Raw genomic sequence first — 27,497 nt, 5'->3', positions numbered from 1 at the left:
TTCATTTATTGTTTACTCCATACATTCTAATCCAATAACACATTTCACTTCAACTTCATTTCAGTGTTTGTCTTGCAATCAACATTTATATCAAAACTACCAACCACATTTAGCCTGAATGGCTGTGAGAAGTTCAGTGAAGCAGATTTTAAATATTGGAGCTCCAGAGTTTATGTGGTCTATACTGCATGTAGTTGCAGCCAACAGAGGAGGCTGGCACTTTAAAGCTACTGCATTATACACAATTATTATCATACTCAAGCAGAGAAAGGCCCAAGGTCAACATCATCACCCGTTAAAGATTCACAGCATCACAATGCAGCAAATTTGCAGGGCTTGATAGTACAGCAGGTGAATCCATCCTAAGCCAGGTTTCACTGAGAAGAAGACAATATAAGATCAGTGATACAAAACAAATTGTTGGATAAAGCCTTTACATTATAAAGAGCCACAATCATCTTTGCAGGCGTTACAGACTTAATACATTGAGGATGTATATATTTATGCAGAATAAGTTGTTTCTTAATGACAATAAAAGTCAGCAATAGTCTGTAAAATATCTATTTGTGACTACAGCATTCAGCATTTACAACACTTGGCAAAGGTTAAGCAAACAAAGTGGTCTGGTTTAAAACTCAACGGTGACTTCAGAGGCAAACTTACATTTACATTTGACCAAAATTACAAACCATAAGCGAAGTGTACTTGTTGCCTAAGTTTAACCACAGAGTGTGGTGGCAAGCTCCAGTCTTGGGAGTCACAACTTTGTGCCCACTGCATGTCTTTAATAAATGCAGGTTTTACTGATTTAAAAAATGTTGCTCATGGATATAAGCCAGCCAACCATTATGTTGCCACCACAGCATAACAAGTTGAGTTTACGAATGTAATTTCAGAAGACAGGGTTGGGACAAGCTATTATGCGGAGCATGAGCTGACATGTTTGCGCTGTCGCAAAGCGGCCTCTAAAATAACTCTGCATGCTCAGTTTAGTCTCACATTCCCAATTTGCGTTAATGAGCCAGTTCAAGCTGTCAGCCACTGAGAGAAAAGTGCCCTGATGACTGTCAACCTGCGGTGAGTGAAGGGGAAGACGGGGATGAGTGCATGGAAGGAGGGAGGAAAACAGAGAGTTTTAAAGAGGTAGAGAGGGGTCAGGCTGAGATTACACTGGCTTCACCAGAGCTTCAGGCAGAAAAATAGAGAAAGTCAGACTGTTAATGGCTGGTGTTCAAGGGATAATCTATCTACAGATGTTTGAAATATTTTCTTTAATAGTTCTTTAATAATATAATTAAAAGAGCTGATCTACTGACATAACACACTCACCAACAGATTATAAAAGAGTTTTCTGTACAAACATTTAGTATTTACAGATATGAACAGCACAGGAAGACAAAGCCACTTAGGTGTAACACATCTACATATCACTTTAAATCTCCTTCTAACTATCTTAATGGCTCAATCATTGACCGAAACAATGTCATTCTCATAAAAAGCTAAATTCCCAGTGTTTTTGTCAAATGAGGGGGGGGGACCTTTAATACATGGCTATTAACAGGTAATCAGAGGAGGTGTAATAATGAAGAATGCCCTTCATTTTTGCAGAGGGCAAGGTAGTCACTGGTGTCCAGCCCTCGTCTTCAGAGGAAAATATAGAAGGAACTTAGGTGTTTGATGATGCGTTTAATTCACACAGGAATGCATTAATATGATAGTCAGTGGAGCGGCAAAGCCCTCAAGTAAGGTTCTCTCATTAGTATGTTTCTCTATTTCTTTTTTTAATTATTCAACACAAAAAAAAAAAAGAAAAGAAAAAACGAGGAGCCACATGACAGAAGTATTGGCTGTGTCAAGAAGAGATGATTTGAATTTGAATTGTGCATAAAATCATGCAATTATGAGGGCTCATTTGTGCATGTGAACAAACTATGTGCCACTAATGAGTATTGTCTCAAATCGTGGGGGTATATTTTAATGCAATATTTATTCTCTTCTCAAGTATATGGTCACATTTGGTGTGTTTGAATATCATGAATATAAAGTATCCAAATTATATAAATGTACTTCCACTTTATCCTGAGCATAAACAGCAAGCTGCAATTATGCAACAGAGTGAGGTGGACCAGACAACGTCTACTACACCCTTTGGTTTCTCCAACTTCAAAAGCATACCATTTAGAGTGTGCAATACCCCTTACAAGCTTGATGCGTGTACACGTCATTTTCGATTCATCTTACTGGGCTATTATCTCACTCGGCCATTGTCGCAACTGGTTGGCGAGGCTTTCATCATACTAAGAAGGTGAACACCTGATCTGCACACACTGGGGTATTGTCTTCTGGGCTCTGATTAGACAAAGATCACAAAAGCTGACTGTGTGAAGATAGAGAATTATTAATGGCACTTAGTCATTCAAGAGAGAAAGTTTATATACCTAAGATTTGATATCAAGATTTGCTGAATTTTCTCAGCACATGAAGAAACAAGTACAAACACAAATCCAGGGTTGTGTTTATTACACTTTAAACATTTGGGATCACTTAACACCATTGAGCACTGAGCTGATAGGGTGTTTGTAGTGTATTCTTCACCACCCTTGGCCTTGTTTATTGGAGCAAAATGTTATAAATATGTATTCTAGTAGTTTTTATTTAACTTGAAGTCTAGGGTAAAAATTTGAGCGGGTGTCCTTTTCAAACACGATTCTCATTATTGTCTCCACTTAACTTTCCTTGACACAGTTAACCACTCTGAATTCCAGTGCTTTGATTTGAGGTAAAAACCAAGTTCCTGCAAAAGGTTAGGCAGGTAATTCATTGCTTGATTAGGCTCAGCCTGCAATTAATCACGCTTAAATGCATACCCTCACAGAGTGATCATTCAGGAATGATGATTAATGAAAGTGTCAAACATTTCTCATGTTTTCCTACCTGGGCTGCCACCTTAATGTGGGTCAAGTAGGTACATTGCGGTAACCCGCAGCGGCTACTGCAATCGTGCTCCTGCAATCATATGTTGACAAGATAATTCAGTCCTTTTGCGCCGCTGTTCTTGTTGTGTCTTTGTTCCTCTTTGAAAAGCCAGCTGCAGTTGCAGCGGAAGCGATTTCTGGGAAGCAGCACATATCAAAATACAGGTGCAAGGTCGAGAGGACGAGCGCCACACCTTGTGGGCATGGGGGACGGTGTGTGAGATAGTTGCGTGTCAGTGATTGTTGAGTCAATTAATTATTGAACTTGGCATGAGATCAATCGTTCCAGTAAGGTGCTCCTATTTCCAACTGGCAACATATTGAGACAGTAACCTATGACAATATTAATCACTAGCACAACAGCAGGCTAATTCCCACATGCAATTAGTCTACATTTTAATTCATTGAAAACTAGCACTTTTCTAAACTCGCTTAATTATGTACTTGCACTTAATTATAGTCCCTCCCCCTCCCCGGTTTGTTTTCAGTGCCACAGATGGAAAACATATTTATTTTGGGGAGAAAGAGATAAAATAAGAACTCCGCCTGGGAAAGAAGCAGCAGGTCTCTCCTGAGTTGTGCTGCGTCTGGTAGGAATTTACTGGATTAGCTCAGTCACAAAATGTGAGATGAACCACATTGTCAATCACCCTCAGGGCAAAGCAAGAGAGGAAGAGCTGTCAATCAAAGCCAGTCTTCAATCGTCCTATTCACATCGCCTCCTGGAATAAGTCTCTCCCGCTGACTGCTCTTTGACATTTAACGCACTGGGGCCATGAGGATGGAGAGGAGAAAACATCCTCAGATCCTCCCTTTCTTTTTTCTTTCTTTTTCTCTGTCTGTCCTCAATATTTGTGCATTTGCAGAGGCAGGCAGTGTGTTGTTTAAAGTAATGAAGCTGTTCATTTAACAAGATCCAATGTAAAAGCTGTGAGAAATAGTGGTAAAAAAGTAAGTCGAGACAAAAAGTTGTACCAACTTCTGAAGTGCAGGGACAACGTGCAGCACTATGGAGCGTGCAATAAAAACAAAATGGATTATACATGAAGAGTGCTGCAGAGTCATGTATAGTTTTCATTCTGATAAATTGGTTATAATATTCTGTTGCAAGGTGGAAAACATGACTTGCCTGAACAGTATCTCTTCTGGCTTTCTACTTTTCTTGAGATGCATTATGAAACTCACACTGAGCCCATTAATAAAATACAATGCATTTGCTAAAGCTCAAATAAATGCACTCCATTTGCCAACACAGTCCATGAAAAAGAAAAGAGAAAAGAAACTGAATAACTGCTAATTTGTTGAACAGATAATACCATCCTCCTCCGAAAGATGCTGCGGGATGAAAAATCCCGCTGCAGTTTGTTGTCGTTTTTATGTGTTTTCTCGCCGCTTGTTTGTATTCCAGAGCAGCCACCTGGCTCCGAGTGAGGTATACAGAGTCATTGCTCTTTTGGCTCCAGCCCTGACACCTTGTGCCCTCAAGTGCGGACTCCTTAGCCGCGATCTGATCAGCATCTTTATAGTTTATCAGCCTTGGGGTTCAATTTTGGCTTGGATGCTTTTACAAATGAACGCAATCACTGGTGAGCCTTCGCATCCTGATTGCATTGAGAGAAGCGGGTGGAGGAAAGTTTAGTGGATTACCGTGCCACTTGAGGATGGAGCACAAACACACGGCGGCAACCGCAGAGGGGGCTGTCAGTGCCCCCTCCCCCCAACCCCCTGCCTGGGCTATTGGCACTTGCTGCTTGTACTCTGTCTTATTTCACTAAAATAATATAATTGTCTCCCATCTTATTGCTTGTAAAGCCATCTTCTGTCCGCAGGCGATGTGTGTGATCAATGTACTATCTAACAGAATCAATTCTTCCAGGAATACCTTGTGTTTGTGAAATGATCCCAGGCAGCTGCAGCAAAAGACGAGCCTAGAAGTGGGATGCTGTGGTGTTAGGATTAGTTTAGCGACTTGGACCCTCCAGTTCACACTGAATAGTACAATGCTTCACCCATTTCTCATGTTTAGTGTGTGTCTGTGTATGTGTGTGCGAGTGCATGTGTGCAAAACAGGCTTCCCAGGGAATTCACATTCATATTGCCAGTTATGTGCATCATCCCTCAAACATCTGCTAAGCAGTTTATCCCACTTGTAACTGCTACAGTATTAGGTCCCTTGAGATGCTTTCAACTGTGCTGGGAAGTAGTAATAAATGTCATGTCATTTGTTTGGGAATGTAAAACACATTTCCAGAATTTTACAAGAAAAGGAATCTGTACTGATCACTTTTAGTATTTATGCTTTTATCACAACCATGTAAGCACTCGTTCCATCGATCAGCAGTGTCACCATCAGTGTCAAATACTGTGTGTGCTCCAGAAAAAAAGTTAAAAATAAAAATATTAAATCATACCTTAATACGGGCAGTAAAATATTTTGAAAAAGCCCCACAACCGCGGTAGAAAAACTGTAAATTTGAATCCCATTTAAAAACGGTGTGAACTGTGGTAGCAGTAAAGGAGTCTATCACACCAAACTACATCATCACCAAACTACAATGAATAAATTAATGTCTTACTGCCAATCTTGATTGCATGCTCCCAATGTGCACCCTTCCTCTAATTCTACAACTAAACAAGGATATCAGAAGTGAATTATGGGAGACCTCTGGGGTGGATCGGCGAGAGTAATGTGCCAAAAAACTATTACAGAGGAAAACTTAGGGAATAGAGCCCTATGGAGGAGCAAAACACTGAGCATGAGAGGAGAGAATTGAGGAATCAAGCCAAAAGGGAATCATTTGGCAGGTCAGGTTGTTAGCGATCGTCATTAGAAAGTTCTGGGGTGTGCCAGGTTGGGTCTTATGTATCTTGGGTTTTTGAAGATTCACCTAAAAAGACACCAAGATCGTGCAAAAGGCCTGTAAAAAAAACGGCGTGATTGATGATCGGTGTAAACTACTGGCTTGGCGAGGCCCTTAGCAAAAGCCGTGTCTGACTTAATTGGCATGAAGAATTTCCCAGGACGTAACGTGGCATATAAAGGACACTTTATGCAAATTCACGTATGCCTTAGCAATTGTCATTCAGTTGTTCAGTCCAGTGGTTTAATTCGATTTAGGGGAAAACAGCAATGCTAAATTATGTATTTTGATAACATCGCTGCAATGATTGAGTTATGTGTTATTGCATTTGTGACTTGAGTTCAGGTCTGTTGCTCTGCAGTTTCAGCATTTACCTGAGAACCTTTCAACCAGCAAGAGTCAGATCCAAAATCCTTTCATTTCCTTTGTAAACCACATGTCATGTTCTATATTAGATGGATAAAAGGACATATGTGCCTTCATGTCTGGGCACCTTAGATGTGGCTCGAGATTTCACCCTCCTGTTTTCTGCTTTTCCTTGACTTTACTTCCCTCTGTTTACGTCCCAACAGTCTCATCCTCGTGTTTCGTGTTTTGTCTCTCTCCCTCTCTTTATCTCTTCATTCTCTCTCTTTCTGTCCCTGTCTCGTTCTCTCCCTTCCTTCATCCTGCCAGGCTCTGCAGCGCCGGCCTCAGTCCATTCTTTGGGTAGCACAGGAAGTGAAACTGTAACACAGAGTTCACTGGTAATTGGCCACGGTCACGCTAACCAAACAGGAAGGAATCTGCAACTGATTAGAATTCTTCCTCCTGCAATAATAGTCCCCCGCCAACCCCCAACCCCCCTCACCCACTATCCCCCACCCCAACAAAATTAATTACATTCCGGGGTCTATTCCCACTATTGGTTTTCCTGTTTTGAAACTGCATTATAAAGGGACAAATCCCAAGACAACACGGCCTAGCTAGTTTTTCAATTACAGAGAGACGGGCTAAGTCATAAAGGACTGAGAAAGCACAGACAGGCATCCATCTATCCATCTCTTTATCCGGACAGGGAGCTACCGGCTGGTCAGATCAGTCAGCAAGACACAGACTGCTGAATAATCTCTTCGTACTCTCTCTCACACACACACACACACACAGACACACACACACACACATAGAAATACACAGACTTATACTGACCTCTCTGTTTCTCCTACTGATCATGATGTTTTATTTAATATTTATAGAAAAACAGATAACTTAATAAAAGATATGAATTAGTTGTACCTTCTAGCGAAATACAGTTTTATAATGTGACTGTCTTTTGAGTCCAGCTGCTTTTAAATCTCTAGGATTTAGACGAGTCACTCAATAAATGCCAAAGGTGCATCAATAATTATGAATTGATGTCAACACAGGAAATAACATTTCTGTTAGTTTATAGACACACTATATTTAGTCTGTCAAATGTTTTTTTTTTACGTTTAGCTTGAAGGTCATTTTTCACTACTGTTTTCAGATTAGGATGCTAATAGAATATATATTTATCAGGCATCAGCCTTTCGTGATGAGAGCAGAACATAAAACGTTCCTTATCATTTTGCCTTTATCATACAGTTCCTGACTGGTGAACTGTAAAGTTTACTTATTATCCCGCTCACCTCAAAACACAGCCCATGTGTCAACTGTTGGGTGTAGTGAGTTACCAAAGTACTGGTAAAAATTCATATTACTATACGCTATTCGTATAGTATATAGTATACGTATTATAACGTACCAGTATAAAGCGTTACCTCATCCATTTAATATTATGACTACTACTGTATGCATTAAGATTTAACTATTTTCAGAAATCAAACAATTTTTATTTATAACTAATGTTAATTCATGTATTTTTTTCCAGTCCATTACAATACCAAAAGTTAAAGGTCAATCCCCACTGTTGATACGTAGCTGAATATGTTTCAAAATGCAAATTTAGCCACATTCTGACCAAGTGGACTCAGCTGAATGAAGAGATGATCTACAAGTGAGCTACTGTAGCCTGAGACAAAGGGGCAGGTAGGTTTGTGTATAGATGAAGCTCTTTAGCTACAGGCTTTATAAGCAGGGTGGGGCCAGAGGGGTGACCTGGGGTGGCACTGGCATCCCAGAGACTCTGAGTGGCCAGGTTCCACACAGGAGCAACAAGGTGGAACTGAGGCTGAAATAAATCACTATTCTTATAGATTGGTACACTTTTTACTACCATTTACATTTAGGGTGGTTTCATATCTTCTGTCACATTAGAAGTTTGCAGTTGCAGCCAGGCACAGCATCCCTGCAAAAGATGAAGTTTAATCTCTCCACAGCTAATTATAAATGGCAAAATAAAAAATAGTAGATACTGTAAGGTACTTATTGGACATTTCTGACGATAGACAAACACTATAAACTCCACTACTAGCCTATTAATAATAATTACTATGCCGTTTTTATTTTCAAAAACATTTAAAATTTAGCTTTAAAACTCATTCTCCAAATGTGCCACCCTATTTTGAGCTTGTGCCCCAGTCGGCCACCCCAATAAAACATTTCTACATCTGCCCCTGTTTGTAAGAATTTTGTATTGCATGTTTGGGTGGTTTGTGTGTGAGCACTGGAGTGAACAATATTGACATAAATGATGTAACCTAGACATGTGTAACTATTGTAAAATTGTTACTTTATAGTAGGGCCAAATCTTAGTTAATGATGACACTTTGAGAGAGTATTGAAAGTTAACTGAAGGTGATAATTTACTGTCTTACAAACAGCAGTAAAACTAGATCCAGGCTGATCAGTACCCGGAACAAAAAATCTTGTATCTTCAGTCAGTTCCTCAGAACCTAATGGACCCATGCTACTAATATGAATCCTTCAAAATAAAACAATGGCCTTTTTTATTGAATCAATATGGAAAAATAATTACTTAGTCAACAATTAAAAGTAACAGAACATGTAAGTAAATTATGTTGGTTTATGCACAGGCCATTTCCAGTTTCAGCTCCTGTGAGCTCAGGAGTTTTCACCCATGTGAAATTGTTTTTGATGTATTTTCAACAAGTGCATTGCTTGATGTGACTTATTCATTTCACAAACAAGGTTAACCACATGAAAACAGCGGGGCACCATGGCACACATGAAATGTTACAAATACTGTGGTGTTCCTTTCAAAATAAAATGAAAATAATTTTGAAGACATGCATCTTCACAGAGAAACAGAGAAAGCCAGGCTGCTTCAAAAATAAATGGATGCCTAACAATGTTTTTGATGTCCTATATTTAAATTTGTACGCTTACTTACATTACTCCTACTTCCCTGGTCTTGGAACTAATCCGATTGATATGGAAATGCGGTGCTCTGTTTCATGACAGAGTTGGGGAGAGAGAAAGAGACACAGAGAACTCCCAGGTTTGCTCCTACTCAAAATGTGGTGAAAACAGATTTTCAGACTCCCTCTGCTTCATGGTGCTGGTTATATGGGGATTTACACAAAGCTCTGAAAGTTTGATGAAGAGCTGCTCTTTTCAAACAGCATGAAAGTCCTTCATGCTGGACACATTCTCCACACTCAAGACATTAATCAGGAACAAATTAAGGCAAAATTGTAATTGTGTTGAACACCATGAACACACTTTTTCATTTAAGGTAGGGGAAAGTTTTACAGTCATGATAGAAAATTAGATATTTCTATTTTAAAATAATTAAAATTAATAGTAATAATAGTTTTTTTCAATCTACAGGCTTTTCCTACAGTATTATGAAATAAATAGAGAAACAGAAAACTGTGGCAATAAAATTATATTACAAAACTTATATTTTACCTTGCTAAAAAATAAAATTCTTAAATTTACTATTAAATTGTATTAATTTATTGCACTTAAATAATTCTTTTAAAACATTTTTGTTGTTGTTTCATATTTTATTTAATAAAAACAAATATAATATACTAAATAATGTTATACTTTCAGGGATCATAAACAGCTAATTATATTTATTGTTTCTTAGGAAAACAATAAATCATTTTTACACTTAAATAGCTCTTTACAAAAATCAACTTTTGCATTATGTATTGTTACACTTTTTGATTAACACATACAGTCTTTTTTTAAACAGGTTCAGGTTTGTTAAAAACTAAACTTCTTCCACGGAGGTAAAAACTGTTTGCCTTCTGTCAATCTAGCAGTAGTCTAGAGCAGTGTTTCCTCAACAACATAACTCATACTGCTACTGTAAAAGCACAATTTCACCGAGCCTCTCGCTCTCTACCCAGGCAAATCCTTATCTGTTGCAAACTCCCCTTTTTATCTTAAACAGCATTTAAAATCATCACTTACCAGTTCCCCTCTGTAGTTAAACAGCCATTCCAGCATGTGTTGCCTGTCATTGGGGTTGAAAATTGGGGAATGGGTTGGAAATTGGAACCATCGAGAATGCTGTCCTGGAAAAAGAGGAAATCAAAGTTAAATGAGATCATGCATGCCAAGAGAATGTTTAACCAAAGGGCAAAAAGGAAGCTGGAGATAACAAAGAAGAGAAAGCTGCTTAATGTTGTGTTACTGCAGCCTGGTTAGAGTCGTGCATGCTTGTGTCTAAGTTCGGAGGGGAGAAGGGGTATCACTTGTCAATTCACATTAAACTGTCATTTTATATATCTGTAAATGTATGAAAGCACAACCACGTTTATATATTACTTACGGAAAGGTTTCTGTAGTTGATGAGATACAGAACAAGGATCATGCATAGAGATGTATGTGTCCATACATTACTTACTGCTCTTACCAAGTGTTTGCATGTGCAGGTGTGTATATAAGTGACACTGCAAGAGTTAATCCCACAATGAAATTTCTAAAATTGTTTGAAGTGGTGAACCACAAACAGTTCATCTTGAGCCTGTGACTGTACCCACTGATGCAGATTTCCAATGACAAGTACACTTCAAAAGACTCGAATCCTGCTCCACCCAGAGCGCCTATGGTTACATGATAGACAGGCAGATGCTTTGTTTTAACATGAGAGACATCGGAGCATAGGGAGCAATGAAAGGAACGGGGGGAGGGGGGGGGGGGGGGTTACTCTTTATTTTTATGTTTAGGCAATTTTCAGACATGCATGAAACACTTCTAAGGAACTATTACACTGATGAACAAGAGTTGCAGGGCTACAAGTCAGGTGATCTGTTCAGTATTTACATTTACATTGTAGACATCCATCATCAAAAGATAAAGGAAGAAATGAAAGTAAAGTCACTGATTATCTGATGTTTGATTAAAATCATGTTTTTCAAAAGAGCTGAGAATCCTCTTTTATCTGATGACCTTTCAGCTGCCATCTAATCTTTGCACTTCTGCACTGATGGAATCATGGGATCTCTGTGTAAGACAGACAAGCTGGAATTGAGCATGTCTGGATACTGTTTGTTCAGTTTAGCGGAGCATTTATCCTCCCAAGTATTGTTGCCAGCGTGCTGTGTGTCTGAGCTGAGAAAGCAGAGGGCTGTCACCCGGACAGAGAGGGAGGGATGACAGGAGAAAAGTTTCCAGTTCATGAGCTAAAGGGGAAACATGCAGCTAGCCTGCACATGTCAAGGTCAGATGCCCCTTTCTTTCCTAGGATGAAGGGAAAGGTAGAGAAAAATAGGTCATTATCCAATCCATACATTACATAAATATCATAACCTTTTAATATTTACAGTAATTACCTTAAAATTCATGTATTTACTGATTGGAGCTGTAGATTGATATTGTCCAAACTTTCTTTTAAAAAGAGATTTTTATGAACTTGGAGAACCCACCAAGTTCAAAAAAGATTGAAAAAATATGAAGTTGTCAATTTTACACAGGGTGATGTCATGTGAACAGAATACCTGTGGGTGTGTGCCATCTTTTCACTGAATCATTTGGCACTGTGCCTTATTTCTTAATTCTCATTGCCATGACACACTTCAGAAAGAATATCACCCCAGAAGCAATATTTTCTGCAAGCAAAAACTAGTTCAAAGACACTTTTTCCTCCCTCACTCCCCCCCAATCTTCAACTTACTGTCCCGGCATCTAGTCAATTTCAAATTGAAAAGATTTTTTTTACTGACTTTGTTGCAGCACTGCAGCCCCCAGGCCAGTGGGTCATATAATTATTATGTGCAGAAAATGATAAGCATGTTTTAAAACTGAAAATTAGCTTTAATTGTGGTGTTTGGTGCAATGTGAGCATGAAATCACAAAAGTCAGACTTATGAGACATTGCATTATTTAAACAATTTGGGCTAGCTTATTTATGCATGGTATGATTTCCATTATACAAGAAGGTTGAGGTAAAATTCTGCACACATTTTAAAATGTGAATGGTAATAATATGAATTTTTATTTTCTCTTAGGTACATAAACTATGTCTTCTGTATCTTTTAATATTACATGTACTAAACCAAGTGAAATGAGAAGCAAAGTCTCAACAAACAGCTTTTAATTTAGTTTTCAGTTTGAGGAGCTATTTCTAGTCATGTATTGATTTTTTATTTACAGAAACACTTATGTCAATATTCCCCTAAATATTTTTTTTAAGTTATTTCGGTAACTGCCATTTCCGAGTACATAAATCCTATATATTGCTGTACTATATATACGACACATAAGAAACTCCTGAGAAAGCTGCATGTTTTACCTACTGTAACACACTATAGTCTTTGATTTGTACATCAGCACCAATCAGATTACCTGGTGAAAAGACAGCAAATAAAAACTAATGTGCAAGGTGTCATTTGAATAACCCAAATGACTGGAAGTCCAATTTCCTCCTATGTCACTTCATGCAGGCTCCGCACTCAACCTGAGAGCGAGCTGAGAAAAGAACGTGTTGTCGGCCTGACTAAAACATTGGCAGCTCTCCTGCTCATGTGTAAAGCTGACATCTAGTTTCCTGAGTGAAGTCATTTCCTCAGTAGACATTTTGCACAAACACAGGACTAACATCCAGGTGGGGGGTGTTCATGGTTCTTGTCTTATAGAAGAGGGCTGACGGCAAACATTCACCTTAAGATTTCATTTTATGTGTTCTTCGTTGAGCACAGATAACAGATTCGCTAGCCACACACTACTGGGAAAATATCATGATACATTTTATTAGTAGTTTCCCCCATTTTTCATGACAATAACAATACAGTGTTTTTTCATGTGTCTGGCTGCATCACTGACAAATGCAGGGACACTTATTATGGAAACAGTGTTATGATGAATGTAGTAGAGCAGCTCAAACTTAATCTAAACTGCATTACATGTTGTTTTGAATATACCTCCGTGATATGACCATCTTTAATGCACTATCAAGTGCAGGGAGCAGAATTACGTTAGTCTCAAAACTCTGAGCGTCAAAGAGAGAGACTTCGAGGGAGAGAGAAAGAGAGAGAGGGGCTTTAAAATACTGTCTGTGAGAAATGCAAAATTTATGAATACCCCCCCTCACATCTCAGCTTGATTTATGTGAAATAATAATACACTATTTAATGCTTAAACATAGCTGGGAGCAATCCTTGGCTATCAAGATGTACAATGGAGTAATGGGGCTGGAAGACAAATCACCTTGTGGACTTGTGATGCTTATTTAAAGGTGCTCAGGCAGATATATTAAACTATATGTAATTGTACACTAACTCTGTGCTGTAGGCAGAGGCGGCAAACACAGGAGGAGGCCAGTCATGATGCAGATGGAGTGGTGTAATCAATTTGACTCAAGCATCAGCATCCGCGGCAGAGAGATGGAAGAGCGGAGGAGGAGAAGAGGGAAGACAATCTACTATACTGTCATCTTATTTAGGATTTTGCCATCATTCACACGTTCTATATGTCTATCTGTATTTTTAAAAAGAAAGTGAAATTGGTCAAACCGGGCTTTTCAAATGGGAAATTTTAAATGGCTCCAAAAATATTTGATAAAGTGGGCATAATACAAAACACACTGGTTGAATGGTTAATTCTGACGTACAGTAGCCTGTGTGTGTCTATTGTAAGTTTTAACATCAGGTGTGTCGGCTTTAAAGATAATTCCAGGTTCAAACATAACTTGGTCACACCAGTAGTGATTTATGATTCAGTGATTGCCTCATTTAATTAAAGTAAATGGCAAAGCCAGGCCAAATTGTCCTGATCTGATAAATTGGCCCCCATTTTACCATCAAAAGCAGGTAGGGTAAATAAACAGGGTAATTACAATGGTAAATGAAGCCTCTGTGAGCGAGCAATGTGGGCTGTGGGCGACTCACCCAGGATGTGCTTAAGAAGTGAACAACAGGCGTTCCCGTAACTTTCTTTTATCATCTTCACCCTCTCTAAAACCCAGCCTTGCCAAGAAAAACAAATGCATGCATGCAAACAGACACCTACTAGGTGTACACACTCTCACTCACATATTCAGTGACACGCAAACCACAACTCTCCTCCCACCACCACCTCCCCCAACCTAGTGCAGTTCGTGTACAATTATAGCTACGGTGATCCACAGGTGTTGAATTCTTCTGGCAAGCCATAAAACATGATATGCATGATTTGTGCAGTCAGCCAGGTCTGTAATTTCATTCTCCTTTTCTTTCATTTTCCCTTCCTGGGCCGCATGATCCATTTTCTTGCTTTATGAGAGTGTAGACACCCAGAGAGACTTTCAGGATGATTACATGCCCCGTGCTATGGGGGGTCTGTGGAGCCAACACGCCAGCCTGAGAACCGTGTCAAACACAGGTGAAAACATCTATTTGAATAAGGTTTTGAATATATGAACAGCTGGAGGTGCGTTTCATTTATCCTCCCAGACATATGGTGATCCTCATGTGAAGCTATCAATTTCCAGGCCAACAATCAAGTGTTTCTAATACATGTATTTTTGAACCACTGAAGAATTTAGAACATATTAAATATTTTTTGCTCAGGTGTGCAGCCTGCTGCCATAGTAGCAGCACAGATTTAAGACCAGGACACCAATATGCCCTTATGGTCCTGTGAATGTCTGGCAAAATAAATCAAGCATACATCACATGGCTCATGTATTTAAGGCGATATTCATATACACAGTCGAGCCTGATGTCACAGCTCGTCGGTTGGTCTGTTGGCAGAGAACAGCAATGTCCTCCAGGGGAAAGAGAGAGGTACTTCCTCTCTCTCCTTCTCTCTCTCTCTCTCTCTCTCTCACAGACACACACAAACACACACACACACACACACACTCTCTATTTATATTATTTTTCCATATCCTTACCTACAGTGTAAACACTAAGGGGGAAACCCAAAAATTGACTTAAAAATAAGTCATTATTATTGTATTTGTATTATTAGTATGAGATTTACAATAAATACGTTGTTATTATCTATGGAAACAACTACTTCACATACAAATTTTATTCTGTTAGTAAATAGGTGCATAAGCACACTACTGTAAATAGACAATGGAGCATACAGTACTTGCACAATTATGTTCTTTTTGCAAACCCGTCAACTCCTCCAGCTTCAACCTATCAGTAAGTAGCACTAAGACAGAAATCATGGCATTAATCCTAGTATGATTGACATTTCATATCTGCGACAATACTCCAAATAATTAAAAACAGAAATCTTGAAAGGTAATAGCTTCTCAAATCCATTAAGTAGTTAAAGGTTAGGAGAAAAAACTGGATTATTGCTCACAGCAAAACTCCTAATTAAATGACACAATGGAATTTGTTTCTCAATTCCTTTTTCTTCAGCAGCAGAGCACAGGTTAAATGAATGTGTGTCATCCACCGTCACTCTAAGAAGAGAAACAATCTTTTCTTTTTTTTAAACAACAATTTCCTATCTATACGTATTAGAGCGAGAGTGAGAGTGTTAGACTGGATGGGTAAGCACAGAATTCCTGGTAAATTGTTTAATTACTTTTTCTTTAATCTACACTTGCAAAGAGAGATGCTTCCCCCTCCTGGCTGCTCATAAGAAGAGACAAAGACTCTCTGGGCTCCTGTGTCTGCCCTGAGAGCCACATGTGTGTATATGCAAGCATTCTCCCAAGTTTAGCGGCTGCCGGGTTGACTTTAAGTTCACTCTTAAGTTTGTGTTTTACGCTTTTATGGTTTCTTGTGTGAGTTCTTAGGGGGCATTATTGTATACACACTACTCAAGAAAAGTTAGGGATATTACTTTCGAGTGAAACTTCAGAAGGCACCTAAAATGCACTATAACCTTAACAGGTGAGATTAATTTGACCTTCTCTAAACTTTTAAATGCACGTGCCCAACTGTTCAATGTTTCAGTACTTATTGCCTAACATTCTCATTTAGAGAACATTCAATGTTCTCTGAAAAGGTGATTAATTGAAAAAACAAAAAATCACAACGCAAAAAATTACAATTGACTATTAAATTTCAGGTTCAATGACAATTTGTATTTAAACAGTCCTCTTCATCATGCTGTTCACATTTTGACATAAGACAAAGGTGACACGTAACGATCAACGCGTTATTAAGACATTGACATTTTTTGTTATTTTTTGTTTCAATAAATGGTTTTAGATGACGAAATGACCATTGCATGCTTTTACCTAAATGCCCTACTTTCAAGAGATAATATCATTGTAGCATGATCATAAATTTTACCTGAAAGTCGAAAATCACTAACTTTTTGTGAACAGCACGTATTATGATTCATGGTCATGAGTAAAGATTGAGCTATATGGTGCTTCATAATTTATGTATTTTTTTAAGATTCTGACCCGTGGCACAAAAGCAGTATATTTGAAATATTCTATATGCACAAAATATATTCTCATGAAATATTGTCACTAAACTGCAAAGAGGCAATTAGTGCCCCTGTGAAACAACCCTTAATTGCTCAGTCATCCTTAACAGCCATACTATGGCAGGGAAAGCTACAGTGCTGAAACTTGCTTACATGGTGGGGAAAAAACATTTGAGTTTCAAACAAACTGAACAATAAATTTCAAATTCAGACAGCTTCAAGATCAACTACTTATTTTGCAAAAAAGTAGAAAATCATCTTCAAATCTTCTGCTGTCCAACATATTAGGTATTACAATCATACATTCTATCGTACATCACAACATCAATAAGTAAAGAATATTTATTGCATTAGACGCAGCTATATAAAAATTACTTAACTGGTTAAAAAGGTGATCATCTAAAACAAGCTAGACTAATGTAATTCAAGTGCCAACTCAAAAAACACTAACTAAAATAGTTATTTTTAATAACAGGAAATATATTAGGGGGGAAAAGCATAAAAGCTAACAAGTAGTTATAAATACTTTCATTATTGTTTAGTGTGATAAATGTTTTTTTAAGATTTAAAACAGTAGAAAGTCCAAAATCAAACCAAGCTCACTACAAAACAAATCCACAAAATCCATGATTAACAAGTGAGACCACTGAATTTTTGTAATGAAAATATGAATTTTCCTTTCATTCGATCCAATTAATAGACACAATGGATTTTCTGCAATTGGTAAGAAAAAAATGGGTCTTTATAAAGCTGTTTGAAGTACCTGCTGAGCTGTTTACAGAAGGAGTATTGACCCTCACCCCTGATATGAAGGCCTCATCTGATAGTAAACTGTATTACAAAGAAAATGTAAGAGCACTGCTCTAACATGCACCCCTTGCCCACTGATGACAGAGAACAGATGATTTGAACTTGAAACCTCCACAGCCACAATGAGCCAACTTGGCTGCTCTACTCTCTGGTCACTGGCTGAGAGGAGGAGGGAGGGAGATAAGGAGGAATAGAGGAACAGTGGGAGGGGGTGAGTTAGAGGAGGTGGGGGTGTAAAAGAGCAGCAAGCCTAGCAGATCAAAGAAAATAACATGGGAGAGGATATGAGTGCTTTGAGAAGTAATATAGCCGAGATGGCATCTGCTTTCTGTAGCATCCAGGAGGATTGAGACAAGCCCATGAAAAAAAACAACAATGTGCGGGTGCACTTTGGCCGAGAATATGACAAAATACAAATGGGTTATTAATAAGCCCTGAATGTAATGTCTGGCTGATGTTAAAATGTCTGAAATGATCCACAGCTGGTGATAGGAAAACGAAAAAAAATTATATCAAAGATCATCTAAAGGTGTATGTGTGTAGAAAAACAGACTAAAGAAGAAAAAACAGGCATTGTCACTAATACATGGCTGGAGAGTTAACTAGGGAAAGATATTTTCTGTAACAGATTATTCCAAAAAAAAGGAACATTTTTGATGATTACAAAGGAACAGACCCTCAACTCTACAATAATCAGTATTTAAATGGGTTCTAGTGAAGGGGTATTGGAGGGATTACTAAAGCAACATTACATACACTGCCATAATGTACTAACTGCTTTAATGTACTTCTCAAATGCATTGAATAACACTTTGAAATAAAACATTAAAATGCATATTATATTTTCAATTTTTGTGGACAAAACGTATATTGTAGTTGAAGAATATGGTGTGTTCAAAAAAATGTTAAAACCTGAGAGACAAAGTGCAGGGCCCAGTTGTCTATTTTAATATCTATGGTCCATAGACTATATCAAAACCATTCATAGGTTGTGCTCCCATATGAGCCTCCTGAAGATTGAATAATGTCCTTCCTGATCCGCACTGCAAGAGGCCATATTGGATCCAGATTTCACTGGTTCAAAAGTCATTTCATTCCCCTTCATTTCTCTTTCTTTCTCAGCTTTCTTTCCTCTCCGTCTCTCTCAAACACTCCCTCTGCCTGCTTTATTTATTGCAGGTCCAGTTGTGTGGTACAAAGCCATTACCTGCACATGCATGCATGTACCTTTTTGAATAATCAATAAATAATTATTTTATTATTTAATAGGATCATATGGGAAAAAGAAATGGGTTTTATTACATAAATCCATCAGGAATGATGAAGGTATACACTTGTAAAGTTGGACAGGGGAGAAGGGAAAGTGGTTGGACAGGCCAGTGCCTGCGAATGGCTGCTGTGCACGTTCTCCATGCAAGGTTGTAAATATGACATTTTTGTCTCTTTGGGACTGTCAATTGGAGTGCAAAGGGAATGGGGGAAGGGGGATTGTAAATTCAGGGAGATTAATTAACCTTTTTCATTTGCGATTCAGCTCTGCATCTTTCCCTGTATATTGTGACCCCAATGAGCAGAGGGGTTAGAGACCTGGCCGCACTCGGCCCAGGGAGTGCAGACGTCTCATTCAAAATGAGTTATTAACAGAATTTTTTGAATAGATGGAAAAATTGTAGCCTGGCCATTTAGTGTCATAAAGGCTGGGCTGGTGAGGCAGCAGGGGCCTCCCAGGGACAGAAGGCAATACCATTACAATCAAATCTGAGATGGAAGAGGGATTGAGCTGTCCATTCTGAATTTTTATATTGTCGGAGAGCCAGAGAGGAAATAATGCCGTCCTGGAGTGTATTAACCTCTGGCTGGGGAAAGAGGACAGGGAAAGAGGTGGGGGAGCAGGCAGGCAAAGGGAGGGCTCTCAGATTGGACAGTAGGGAGAAAGGAGAGCTAGAAGAGGGAGGTGGGGGATAAGGGAGCAAAAGAGAGTTTCATGCCTTATGCTACGGAAACCAAAGAGGGAGAGGCAGGGATATGAGATGGCTGAGAGACAGAGGCAGAGCAGAGAAGGTGGAGTAGGGAATAATACAATAAGGTTGGCTAAGAGGGAACTGTGAGGGTAGAATATGGGGGAAGGAAAGCTCATATGGACACGAACAGTGGACAGATGAAGAGAGTTGATGGGAAAATAGGGAAAGTGGAAGAAGATGGAGGTCTGGAAGGAATGTTGGAATGACAGGGACAGAGGAAATGTGGACTGCAAAGCGGACAATAAAAAATTATTGCAGGCCTCTGAGCTACAGACATGCCCTGCAGTGTATAACTGGCAACAATACATGGTAATGACAATGTTACTGTGTTGTGCTACTTCTTTCATTTTTTTCTTTTCATCACTAAATGTGGCTACTGCTTCACACTAAGATTTTCAGGGGTGAAAGAAGTACTGAAATACTTTAAGTATCAAGAAAGCAGTGAAAACCTTTTCTATTTAAGCTGAACCACAAAGTACAAGCTATTTACCAAAGTACTCCACTAAGAAAATAATGTGTTATTGAACTTGAAGCTGTTGATAATATTAAAAATGTGGGTGTGTCAGGAAGCCTTGGGGTTACTGCAGTGATAGATGTTTGAAAATTACTGTAGTTTAGTGTTTATGCTTTTCACCAAAATTGCATGTCCACTGATTTTTATGGAGAAACGGTTTTATAATCTGTGCATTATATAAAGAGCAAATAAGTGTAACAACAACCTGGGAACAGGTGAAAATAAAGTTACAAAAATATTCAGCAAACTGGGGCCTGTTTGTTACTTTTAGCCCTTCGCTAACATCAATGGTGAAGACATTTTTTTACAGGTAAATTAAGGCAAAATGAGACAATTCTTTATTTTCTGAGTTGTGTTATCCCACCACGTACTAACACGCACAGAGAAAAAGTGTGTGCACAAACATATCACTATTGATGATTAATATTAATCATTAGAATACTGGCAGTGTTTATTTAGTCATACATGATGTTAAAAACTTTCGAAACACATCTCTTTTTATCACCGCAATGGTTTACTTGCCTAAGTACTGCATATTCATACAAACTTCCTGTTTCAACACAAATAATGGATCACGTGTGTCATGTCAATCAAATGTTAGACTGTACCAATTTTCTTTGTCTTTCCCCACCCAACCAACCTCATCAAACAAGATTTCTTACAGCTTTTGACTGTCTGAGCTCATCTGATCCAGGTAAGAACAGTAACTCACTACAATAGCACTTTTAATAAAGTTTTTGTTACCAATGCTTGTTAATTTTGCAGCTGTTTGAGAGGGAAATTATTTTATGGGATACATTTTGATGGTTTCAAGTTACCAATGCGCTGATACATTTGCGTCTTTTGCTAAATAAATATGCAAAGCAAATAGTATGGGAAGGTTGTCAAACAACAGTGTAAAATGGAAACTATCAAATAAGCATTGGTCTAAATATGTTTTTTACAATATTAACTGGATGCATGATGCCACTGTGAATACAGTAAAAATACATATTCTTTTGCAGGACAATATATGATTTCTTCTGTGCTGGGCTCAAAGGGGACACAGGAGGAACCCACGTTGCTAAAACCAGCTTCACCAGAAAAACCTGTATTCGGGAAACGAAGTATGGACTCTTCTACTCAGGTAAGGTATGCACAGTCTGTACCCTCATGCGTGAACAAAATGCACTTAGTAACTTAGTAACCGGCACATCGATAGACCATACAGACGGATTTTAGGTGTTTTTGCCAGCTGCTGGGTGACTCACCTGCGACAGCGCGTGTAAGTCTTGACCAATAGCATCACAGTTTAGAGGTCGAACCAAAGCGGAAGTTGTTGGCTGCTTTTGCCACTGCAGCGAGTGCAGCATCCTTTAGCAGGCTGACATAAGCCTCGGCTTGAATGTTTGTCAGTGACAGGGAGAAACATGACGGCGTTAACGTTGCGCGAAGGATGAAGCTGCAACGTGTAGGGAAATGTCTTTTCACCGACATCGCCTCTGTAGAAGAGGATAAGCTAACGTAAAGAAACCCGGAAGTGCTGAAGGTAGCTAAAAGGTTGCTACTGTACACTAGGTTAGCTTACTTGTTCGGCTGAGAAAGCAACGCCACTAGTTAAACAAGTCGCTAAAAGTAATCGTATTAGAAGATGGCAGTATTTATTAAGATTACCACGTATTTTTAGGGGCATAATCTGTGTTGATTCACATTATGGCAGCTTCTACTTAAGCTAAGTTGTTAGCAGCTGTCCAACGTCACTACTTTTAGTGAAGAATCATCGTTTAAATATCCGGTACTAACGTTACAAATGTAGCGATACAGTTTGGCGCATGTTTGGGGTTTTAGACTAGTGTCCTGTGTTCAACTTCAGGCAAACGCTATAGAGCTCAGATTTTTAGTTGTTTTTCCTCCCAATTTCCCCTCATATCAACAAGTTAAATTATACTGCGTTCCATGTTATTAATCACCACCACCAGTCAACATGCAATGTGTAGTTATATACACAGAATAGTTAATTAAAGTGTGATAGTGAAAGTAATTGAAAAAGGAACAGATAACAACATTTCACGGTTTTATTTTTAGCAGAAAGGCTATATTGTATATCTCAATAATTTATAGCAGTCAGGAATAGTTTACAGAACAATTACAGTTAAAGCAATGCATAAAAAGGTGTATCAATCCCCATTACCTACCATCAACAGCAATGTTATGCTTCTTTTTTAATCCAGATCCAGGCTCTGCTTGATACCTAGGACATAATTTACTCTTGCCCATCTGATCATTACCTAACAGTTTTTTGTGTTCCTACAGCTTGCAGAAGCCACAGACACAATGAGTGGCAAATATGGCCTTGTAGGCTACAACAGTTCACGGAAGCACATTTCAATCTCCATTCCATCATCCACAGAGGTGATGTCTCCCCACATAAAGTCTGTGGAGGAGCTGAGAGTTCTGGGAATCAACCTGAGCAGCTTCAGTGCTCCCACACAGTTCTTTATCTGTGTGGCTGGAGTTTTCCTCTTTTACCTCGTTTATGGATATCTGCAGGTAACATGAAAAGAAACAGCCTGAGAGATGCATACATGCAAACATTTTGCAGAAAATAATCAGTTGAGATATGCCACAGTGAAAGGATATATCAGACGCTGATATTTGTCCATCCATCCAGGAGCTGATATTTTCCATGGAAGGATTCAGACCCTTTGGCTGGTACCTTACGCTGGTCCAGTTTGGGTTCTACTCCATGTTTGGACTAGTGGAGCTCCAGCTCACACAGGACAAACGCAGAAGGTACAGCTAACAAAATCTCATTATACAAGGTAACATTACACAACTTTTTTATGTATGGGGGTCAGTCATTACATTAATACCACTTGCTGGAAACAATGTTGAAGTGGACAAGAGTTCTGCATTGGTAAACTTTAATTCTGGCCATGATCAAAAGATATCAGAACAAACTGTGCATGTGCTGAAGCAATACAGCTACATAACATGTAAAAGTGATTCTCGCCTGCTTTTTCTTCTATTTATTAGGATCCCGGGGAAGACATACATGATCATAGCCTTTCTAACTGTGGGAACTATGGGCCTGTCCAATACCTCCCTGGGCTACTTGAACTACCCTACACAGGTCATATTCAAGTGCTGTAAACTCATTCCTGTCATGATTGGTGGAGTGTTTATACAAGGTAAGCCTATTCTGCTGTATATCTCATATACAGACCTTAGAGATGCAACTACAAACACATGCTGAAACAAAGGTTTAGACTCGGGATTTTGAAGTCCCACTTTTCTGCCTTCTGTAATACCCCAAAGTCCTAGATTTGTATTTTTTATTTTTTTCTTTATGTGACATGAGGCCCTTCAAAGGTGAGTAGGAATCAAAGCCGACCATACTCCCGTTGCCAAGCTTAAGGCTCCATCTGTCAGCCTGCTTTTCAAAGACTTTCATCCTGTTGTTCTTTTTACTCATGGGTTTTTTGTACATTGTTACATTCATACTTTTCCCTAGGTCCCCTATCAGTGTTCAAGATTTTAATTCAGAAAATAAGATGTGTTTACTAAGCGTTTAGCTCAGTTTGCCTGTTATGTTAATGGTTTAGAAAGTTTAACCAGTATTTTGTACATTTCATTTGTAATTCTTGGTGGCATAGTTTCTGAAAATAATCATAGATTTAATTTGTAAAGTCAAAACAGACTGTACAACATTTTAGGTGTTTGGACTTTCTGATTTCAGAGTAGCAGAAAAGAATGATTCAGGGTCGTTTATTGGTTTTCCAGGTAAACGCTACAATGTGGCTGATGTGTCTGCTGCTATCTGCATGAGTCTGGGACTTATCTGGTTTACGCTAGCTGACAGCAAAGTGGCTCCCAATTTCAACGTCACAGGTAATTTTTTTGACGATCCCACACAGGCTACACTGGTTCCACAAAAATGCTAATCACAATCACTGCAAAATCCCACAAGTATGAACATGCATTATTTTCAAGTATGGCTCGTGTCTAAAAAAAAATATTTTATTATAGCATCTGACTTTTGTACTTCCTGTTCATAATGGGAACACAAAGGGGTTTATGCTGTTTTCTGACAAAATTTACGTCAGTGCATCTTGGTAGCCCAGGGGTTTTGAAGTACCTGTTAGTGTAATTACCTAACAGTAACAATATTATTAATAGTGTCTACCTTGCTTACCAAGCTAGTGACTGTTTCCTGTTCTCTTTCTTCCATCAGATGTGGCAGATAATCATAGAATGTGGCTGAAAATGTCAGTATTTAGTTTGCTCGCGTTTTAATGTCCACATTCTAAACAAAAGTGTTTGTGTTTGTGTACAGGTGTCCTCCTTATATCCATGGCACTGTGTGCAGATGCCGCTATCGGAAATGTGCAGGAAAAAGCCATGAAACTTCATAATGGCTCCAACTCTGAAATGGTACTGTATATAATGTGTACAGGTGCACAAAACCTAATACATCTGTTGGCCAGTAGATGTGTGCACAGTTATATTAGACATAAATGCAAATTACTAATCGTGATATATACATATAGAAATGTTTTGTCTGTAAGAATTCTGCTGTACAGTATGTGTATGAGATGTCTCTGACTGGTCCTGCCATGTTGTGTTGACAGGTGCTGTATTCATACTCCATTGGTTTTGTGTACATACTGACAGGCCTGCTCTGTGCTGGTGGGCTGGGGCCAGCTGTGGCATTCTGCTCAGAGGTGACTATATCTTAAGACAACATGAATACATTCTAATTATATTTTAAGTAGCTGTATACTGTACATACTCTATTATAGTAGAGGTCATTTATTCATTATCTTTTTTTTTTTTTTACTTGGCTTTTCATCGCGATGTTGCCATGCTCAGTAAAAACTTAAAAAATTCTTATTATTACCTATTTCTTTCAGCATCCTGTGAAGACATACGGTTATGCTTTTTTCTTCTCTCTCACGGGTTATTTCGGCATCTCCTTTGTGCTGGCCTTGATTAAGCTCTTTGGTGCCCTGGTTGCAGTAACAGGTCAGAGCAGTTTGTTCAACTTTAATTTCTCTTTTTCATATATTAATTTACTTTCCTGGTTTTTACAATTTCCTAATAATTAACTGATATTTAGTTATTAATTACAAATATATCTCAAAGAAAACCATTAACAAAAACGGTTCCTTCACTTTAATTACCTTTTCATTACTAAGTTTTTATATGTGTGATAGAGGGAGAAATACATATTAGAATCTCTAAATTGAAAACACCAGGCAAATATAGAGTTAGACTGGAACCAATACCACAATTTAGAGTTGCCATTCATTATATTATTGTAACATGGTTTCCAGCACTCAAACAAGTTTTTACATGGAGCAGTGCCACATATAAAAGTATGCAGTTTGTTTTTAATAGCCACTGGTGTAGAAAGCAAATAGTTTCATAATTCACAGTATATTTTTAAAATATTGAACTGTAAACTCTATATTTTCCAGCCGAAGACAACACATATTTCTTTGACCATAACCCAGGTTGAGCAGTGTTTCTTATTTCTTGAAGAAACTAACTGGCACTGATGGTACCGTTTATGTTTTCTCTCCTTTGCAGTGACCACTGGGAGAAAGGCCATGACTATCGTACTTTCCTTCATGTTCTTTACAAAACCTTTCACTTTTCAGTAAGTACTACCACCTTTTGACTTTGATCACTTTTGTTTTGTTCAAATCGAGTCTACAATGTGACCGATGACCTCTCCTTTGGCTAATGAAACTTGATTTGGATTTCCTGCCCCCGTTTTTCATGTCCTCAGTCCATATAAAAGACCTTGGTGACTACACTGCTCTTTCTCCTTGTCCTTCACTCTCTTGTTCACCCTCTTTACTCCTCTGTGCTGTCAAAGGGGTCTCATTTTCTGCTGTGCCTCTCCTGATTTGTTTCTCCATCGTGACCTTTCACAGGCATACACACAATACACACACGATGCAAAAAAACTTTGGTTATCCTAATGGCCAACTTCATTCTCCCTCCAGCTGGTGTCTGCCCTTCACCTTGGCCCCAACACATGGCTACAGTTTACGTTTTTCAAACAAAGAGAATTATGTGTTCGGTATTATCAATAAAAAGCTAAGTTGTGTCTGGTGCTCTACTGAAGAACTGAAACACAAAGGGACTTCCACATTTAAGGTTTTATTAAATGTGGCTGGCTTGCTCACCATTCCACAATCTCCAAAAGGTGTTTTACTGAGTTGATATATTGTGAGTGGGACAGTTGAACAATATTGTTGACATAATTTTCATATGTATAAAACCATTTAGTGGCCTATGTATTCTTCCTTTGTCACCTTTCTACCTTTCTCAGGAACCTCTCGCTCCTACAAAAGTTAGGCAGGTGACAGCAGAGAAACTTAAAATAAATGTTTTATCTGTTTCACAGCCTTTCTTGGCACATTGCTGCATTCCTCAATTATTTCCATTTCTCATTTTAGCATGTCCCATTGTTGGTACCCCAATTCATTTCCGCAGTCTTTTCAACATTTTTTCTTTGTGTTCCTCCTCAGGTACATCTGGGGTGGCATTCTGGTTCTATTTGGCATCTTCTTGAATGTTTACAGTAAAAACAGCGAGAAAATGAAGCTTCCCTCCATCAAGGACCTCAGGAGTTGGCTGCTGACAGGAAAGAAAGTTCGATTTCTCTCACAAAACGTATAGTAGGGGGGACCCAAGGGCACCGCTGAAGTCCTGCATGAACAGACTGCACGTCTGTTGAGATGTAGACTTGGCCCACCTGTCTCAGGGGATATGTTGTAACATCTACTTGAGCTAAAGGCCTCATCACCACCTACATCAAGCCAAGGATGTGTGTACAGGGTTTGACCACCAGCCAGTCTCAAAAGTGGCTGACATAATTCAATTCAAATGGCTAATGGAGTCTCCGTATCTTTATCTACCCGTGCACCACTGGTGTAGACCTGACTGAAATCACTCTATGCGCAGAAGGACCAATGGCAAGTGGGTTCTTGTAAAGCAGTGCTTCAGAGCCCCAGAGAAACAACAAACCGGATACTGAGAACTGTAAGACTCCCTAAAAGGAATCCAGCGCCTTAGCACAGTTTTGCACTGGAAATGAATAATGACTTAAATCCTTGAGTAGACAAGAGGAAAAATAAACAGAAATTTTGGAAGGAATGAGTACATGATGGTGTGTCATACGTGAAATGAATGTTTGCACACACTGTAAATGAAGTAAAAGACGCATTTGTAACGCGTGCCAGAAAGAAGAAACAGAAAGTTCTTTTATGTAATCGTTGTCTTTGTGGGATTTTCATAGTTTGTAATTTATATCATACTCTGCCCAAATACAGTAACATTGCGGCAAAAATGGACAAATTTGCCCAATTTTACCTTAACGTAAACTGCCATAATTTACTAATCATGTTTGGGTGAAACTGTATGATTCCTTTTACAATAAAACAAACTGGCATTTATCGTGTGTGTGCGTTGTAACCTGCTGAAGACCAAAACTATTTTGCTATCAAATTGACTGTGGGGAGAGGGGACATTTTGGCCAATCCTCACATGTCAAAAGCTTGTT

General features: G+C 38.7%; 1 protein-coding gene and 1 long non-coding RNA gene across 3 annotated transcripts; one reads left to right on the top strand and one right to left on the bottom strand.

Moving 5' to 3' along the window:
- On the bottom strand, positions 1–21,296 carry LOC137104872 (uncharacterized). Its single transcript, XR_010911750.1, has 3 exons — positions 21,193–21,296; positions 10,184–10,287; positions 1–377 (listed from the first exon to the last, which is right to left on the bottom strand). It is a non-coding gene; the product is annotated as an uncharacterized lncRNA (long non-coding RNA).
- slc35b3 (solute carrier family 35 member B3) lies at positions 20,495–27,390 on the top strand. Of its 2 annotated transcripts, XM_067486663.1 has the most exons (11): positions 20,495–20,636; positions 20,947–21,068; positions 22,235–22,471; positions 22,593–22,714; positions 22,958–23,112; positions 23,705–23,812; positions 24,258–24,355; positions 24,553–24,645; positions 24,835–24,946; positions 25,514–25,583; positions 26,464–27,390. In XM_067486663.1, the coding sequence occupies exons 1-11, from the start codon at positions 20,510–20,512 to the stop codon at positions 26,612–26,614; spliced, it is 1,395 nt and encodes a 464-aa protein (XP_067342764.1). In that variant the 5' UTR covers positions 20,495–20,509; the 3' UTR covers positions 26,615–27,390. The 2 variants fall into 2 exon arrangements, with proteins under 2 accessions (XP_067342764.1, XP_067342765.1); XM_067486664.1 differs by lacking the exons at positions 20,495–20,636; positions 20,947–21,068 and adding an exon at positions 21,279–21,470.
- The last annotated feature ends 107 nt before the right edge of the window (positions 27,391–27,497 follow it).

The sequence above is a fragment of the Channa argus genome, chromosome 19, assembly GCF_033026475.1.
Source record: "Channa argus isolate prfri chromosome 19, Channa argus male v1.0, whole genome shotgun sequence".
In the NCBI taxonomy this organism is placed as follows: Eukaryota; Metazoa; Chordata; class Actinopteri; order Anabantiformes; family Channidae; genus Channa; species Channa argus.
This window is presented reverse-complemented; position numbering and strand designations above follow the sequence as displayed.

Bases quoted from the DNA above. Each gene is read 5' to 3' on its own strand.
- slc35b3 (XM_067486663.1), top strand. From the start codon at position 20,510: ATGGATCACGTGTGTCATGTCAATCAAATGTTAGACTGTACCAATTTT. The intron at 22,715-22,957 runs GTACAGCTAACA...TCTATTTATTAG, and splicing joins ACACAGGACAAACGCAGAAG to GATCCCGGGGAAGACATACA. The intron at 24,356-24,552 runs GTACTGTATATA...TTGTGTTGACAG, and splicing joins ATGGCTCCAACTCTGAAATG to GTGCTGTATTCATACTCCAT.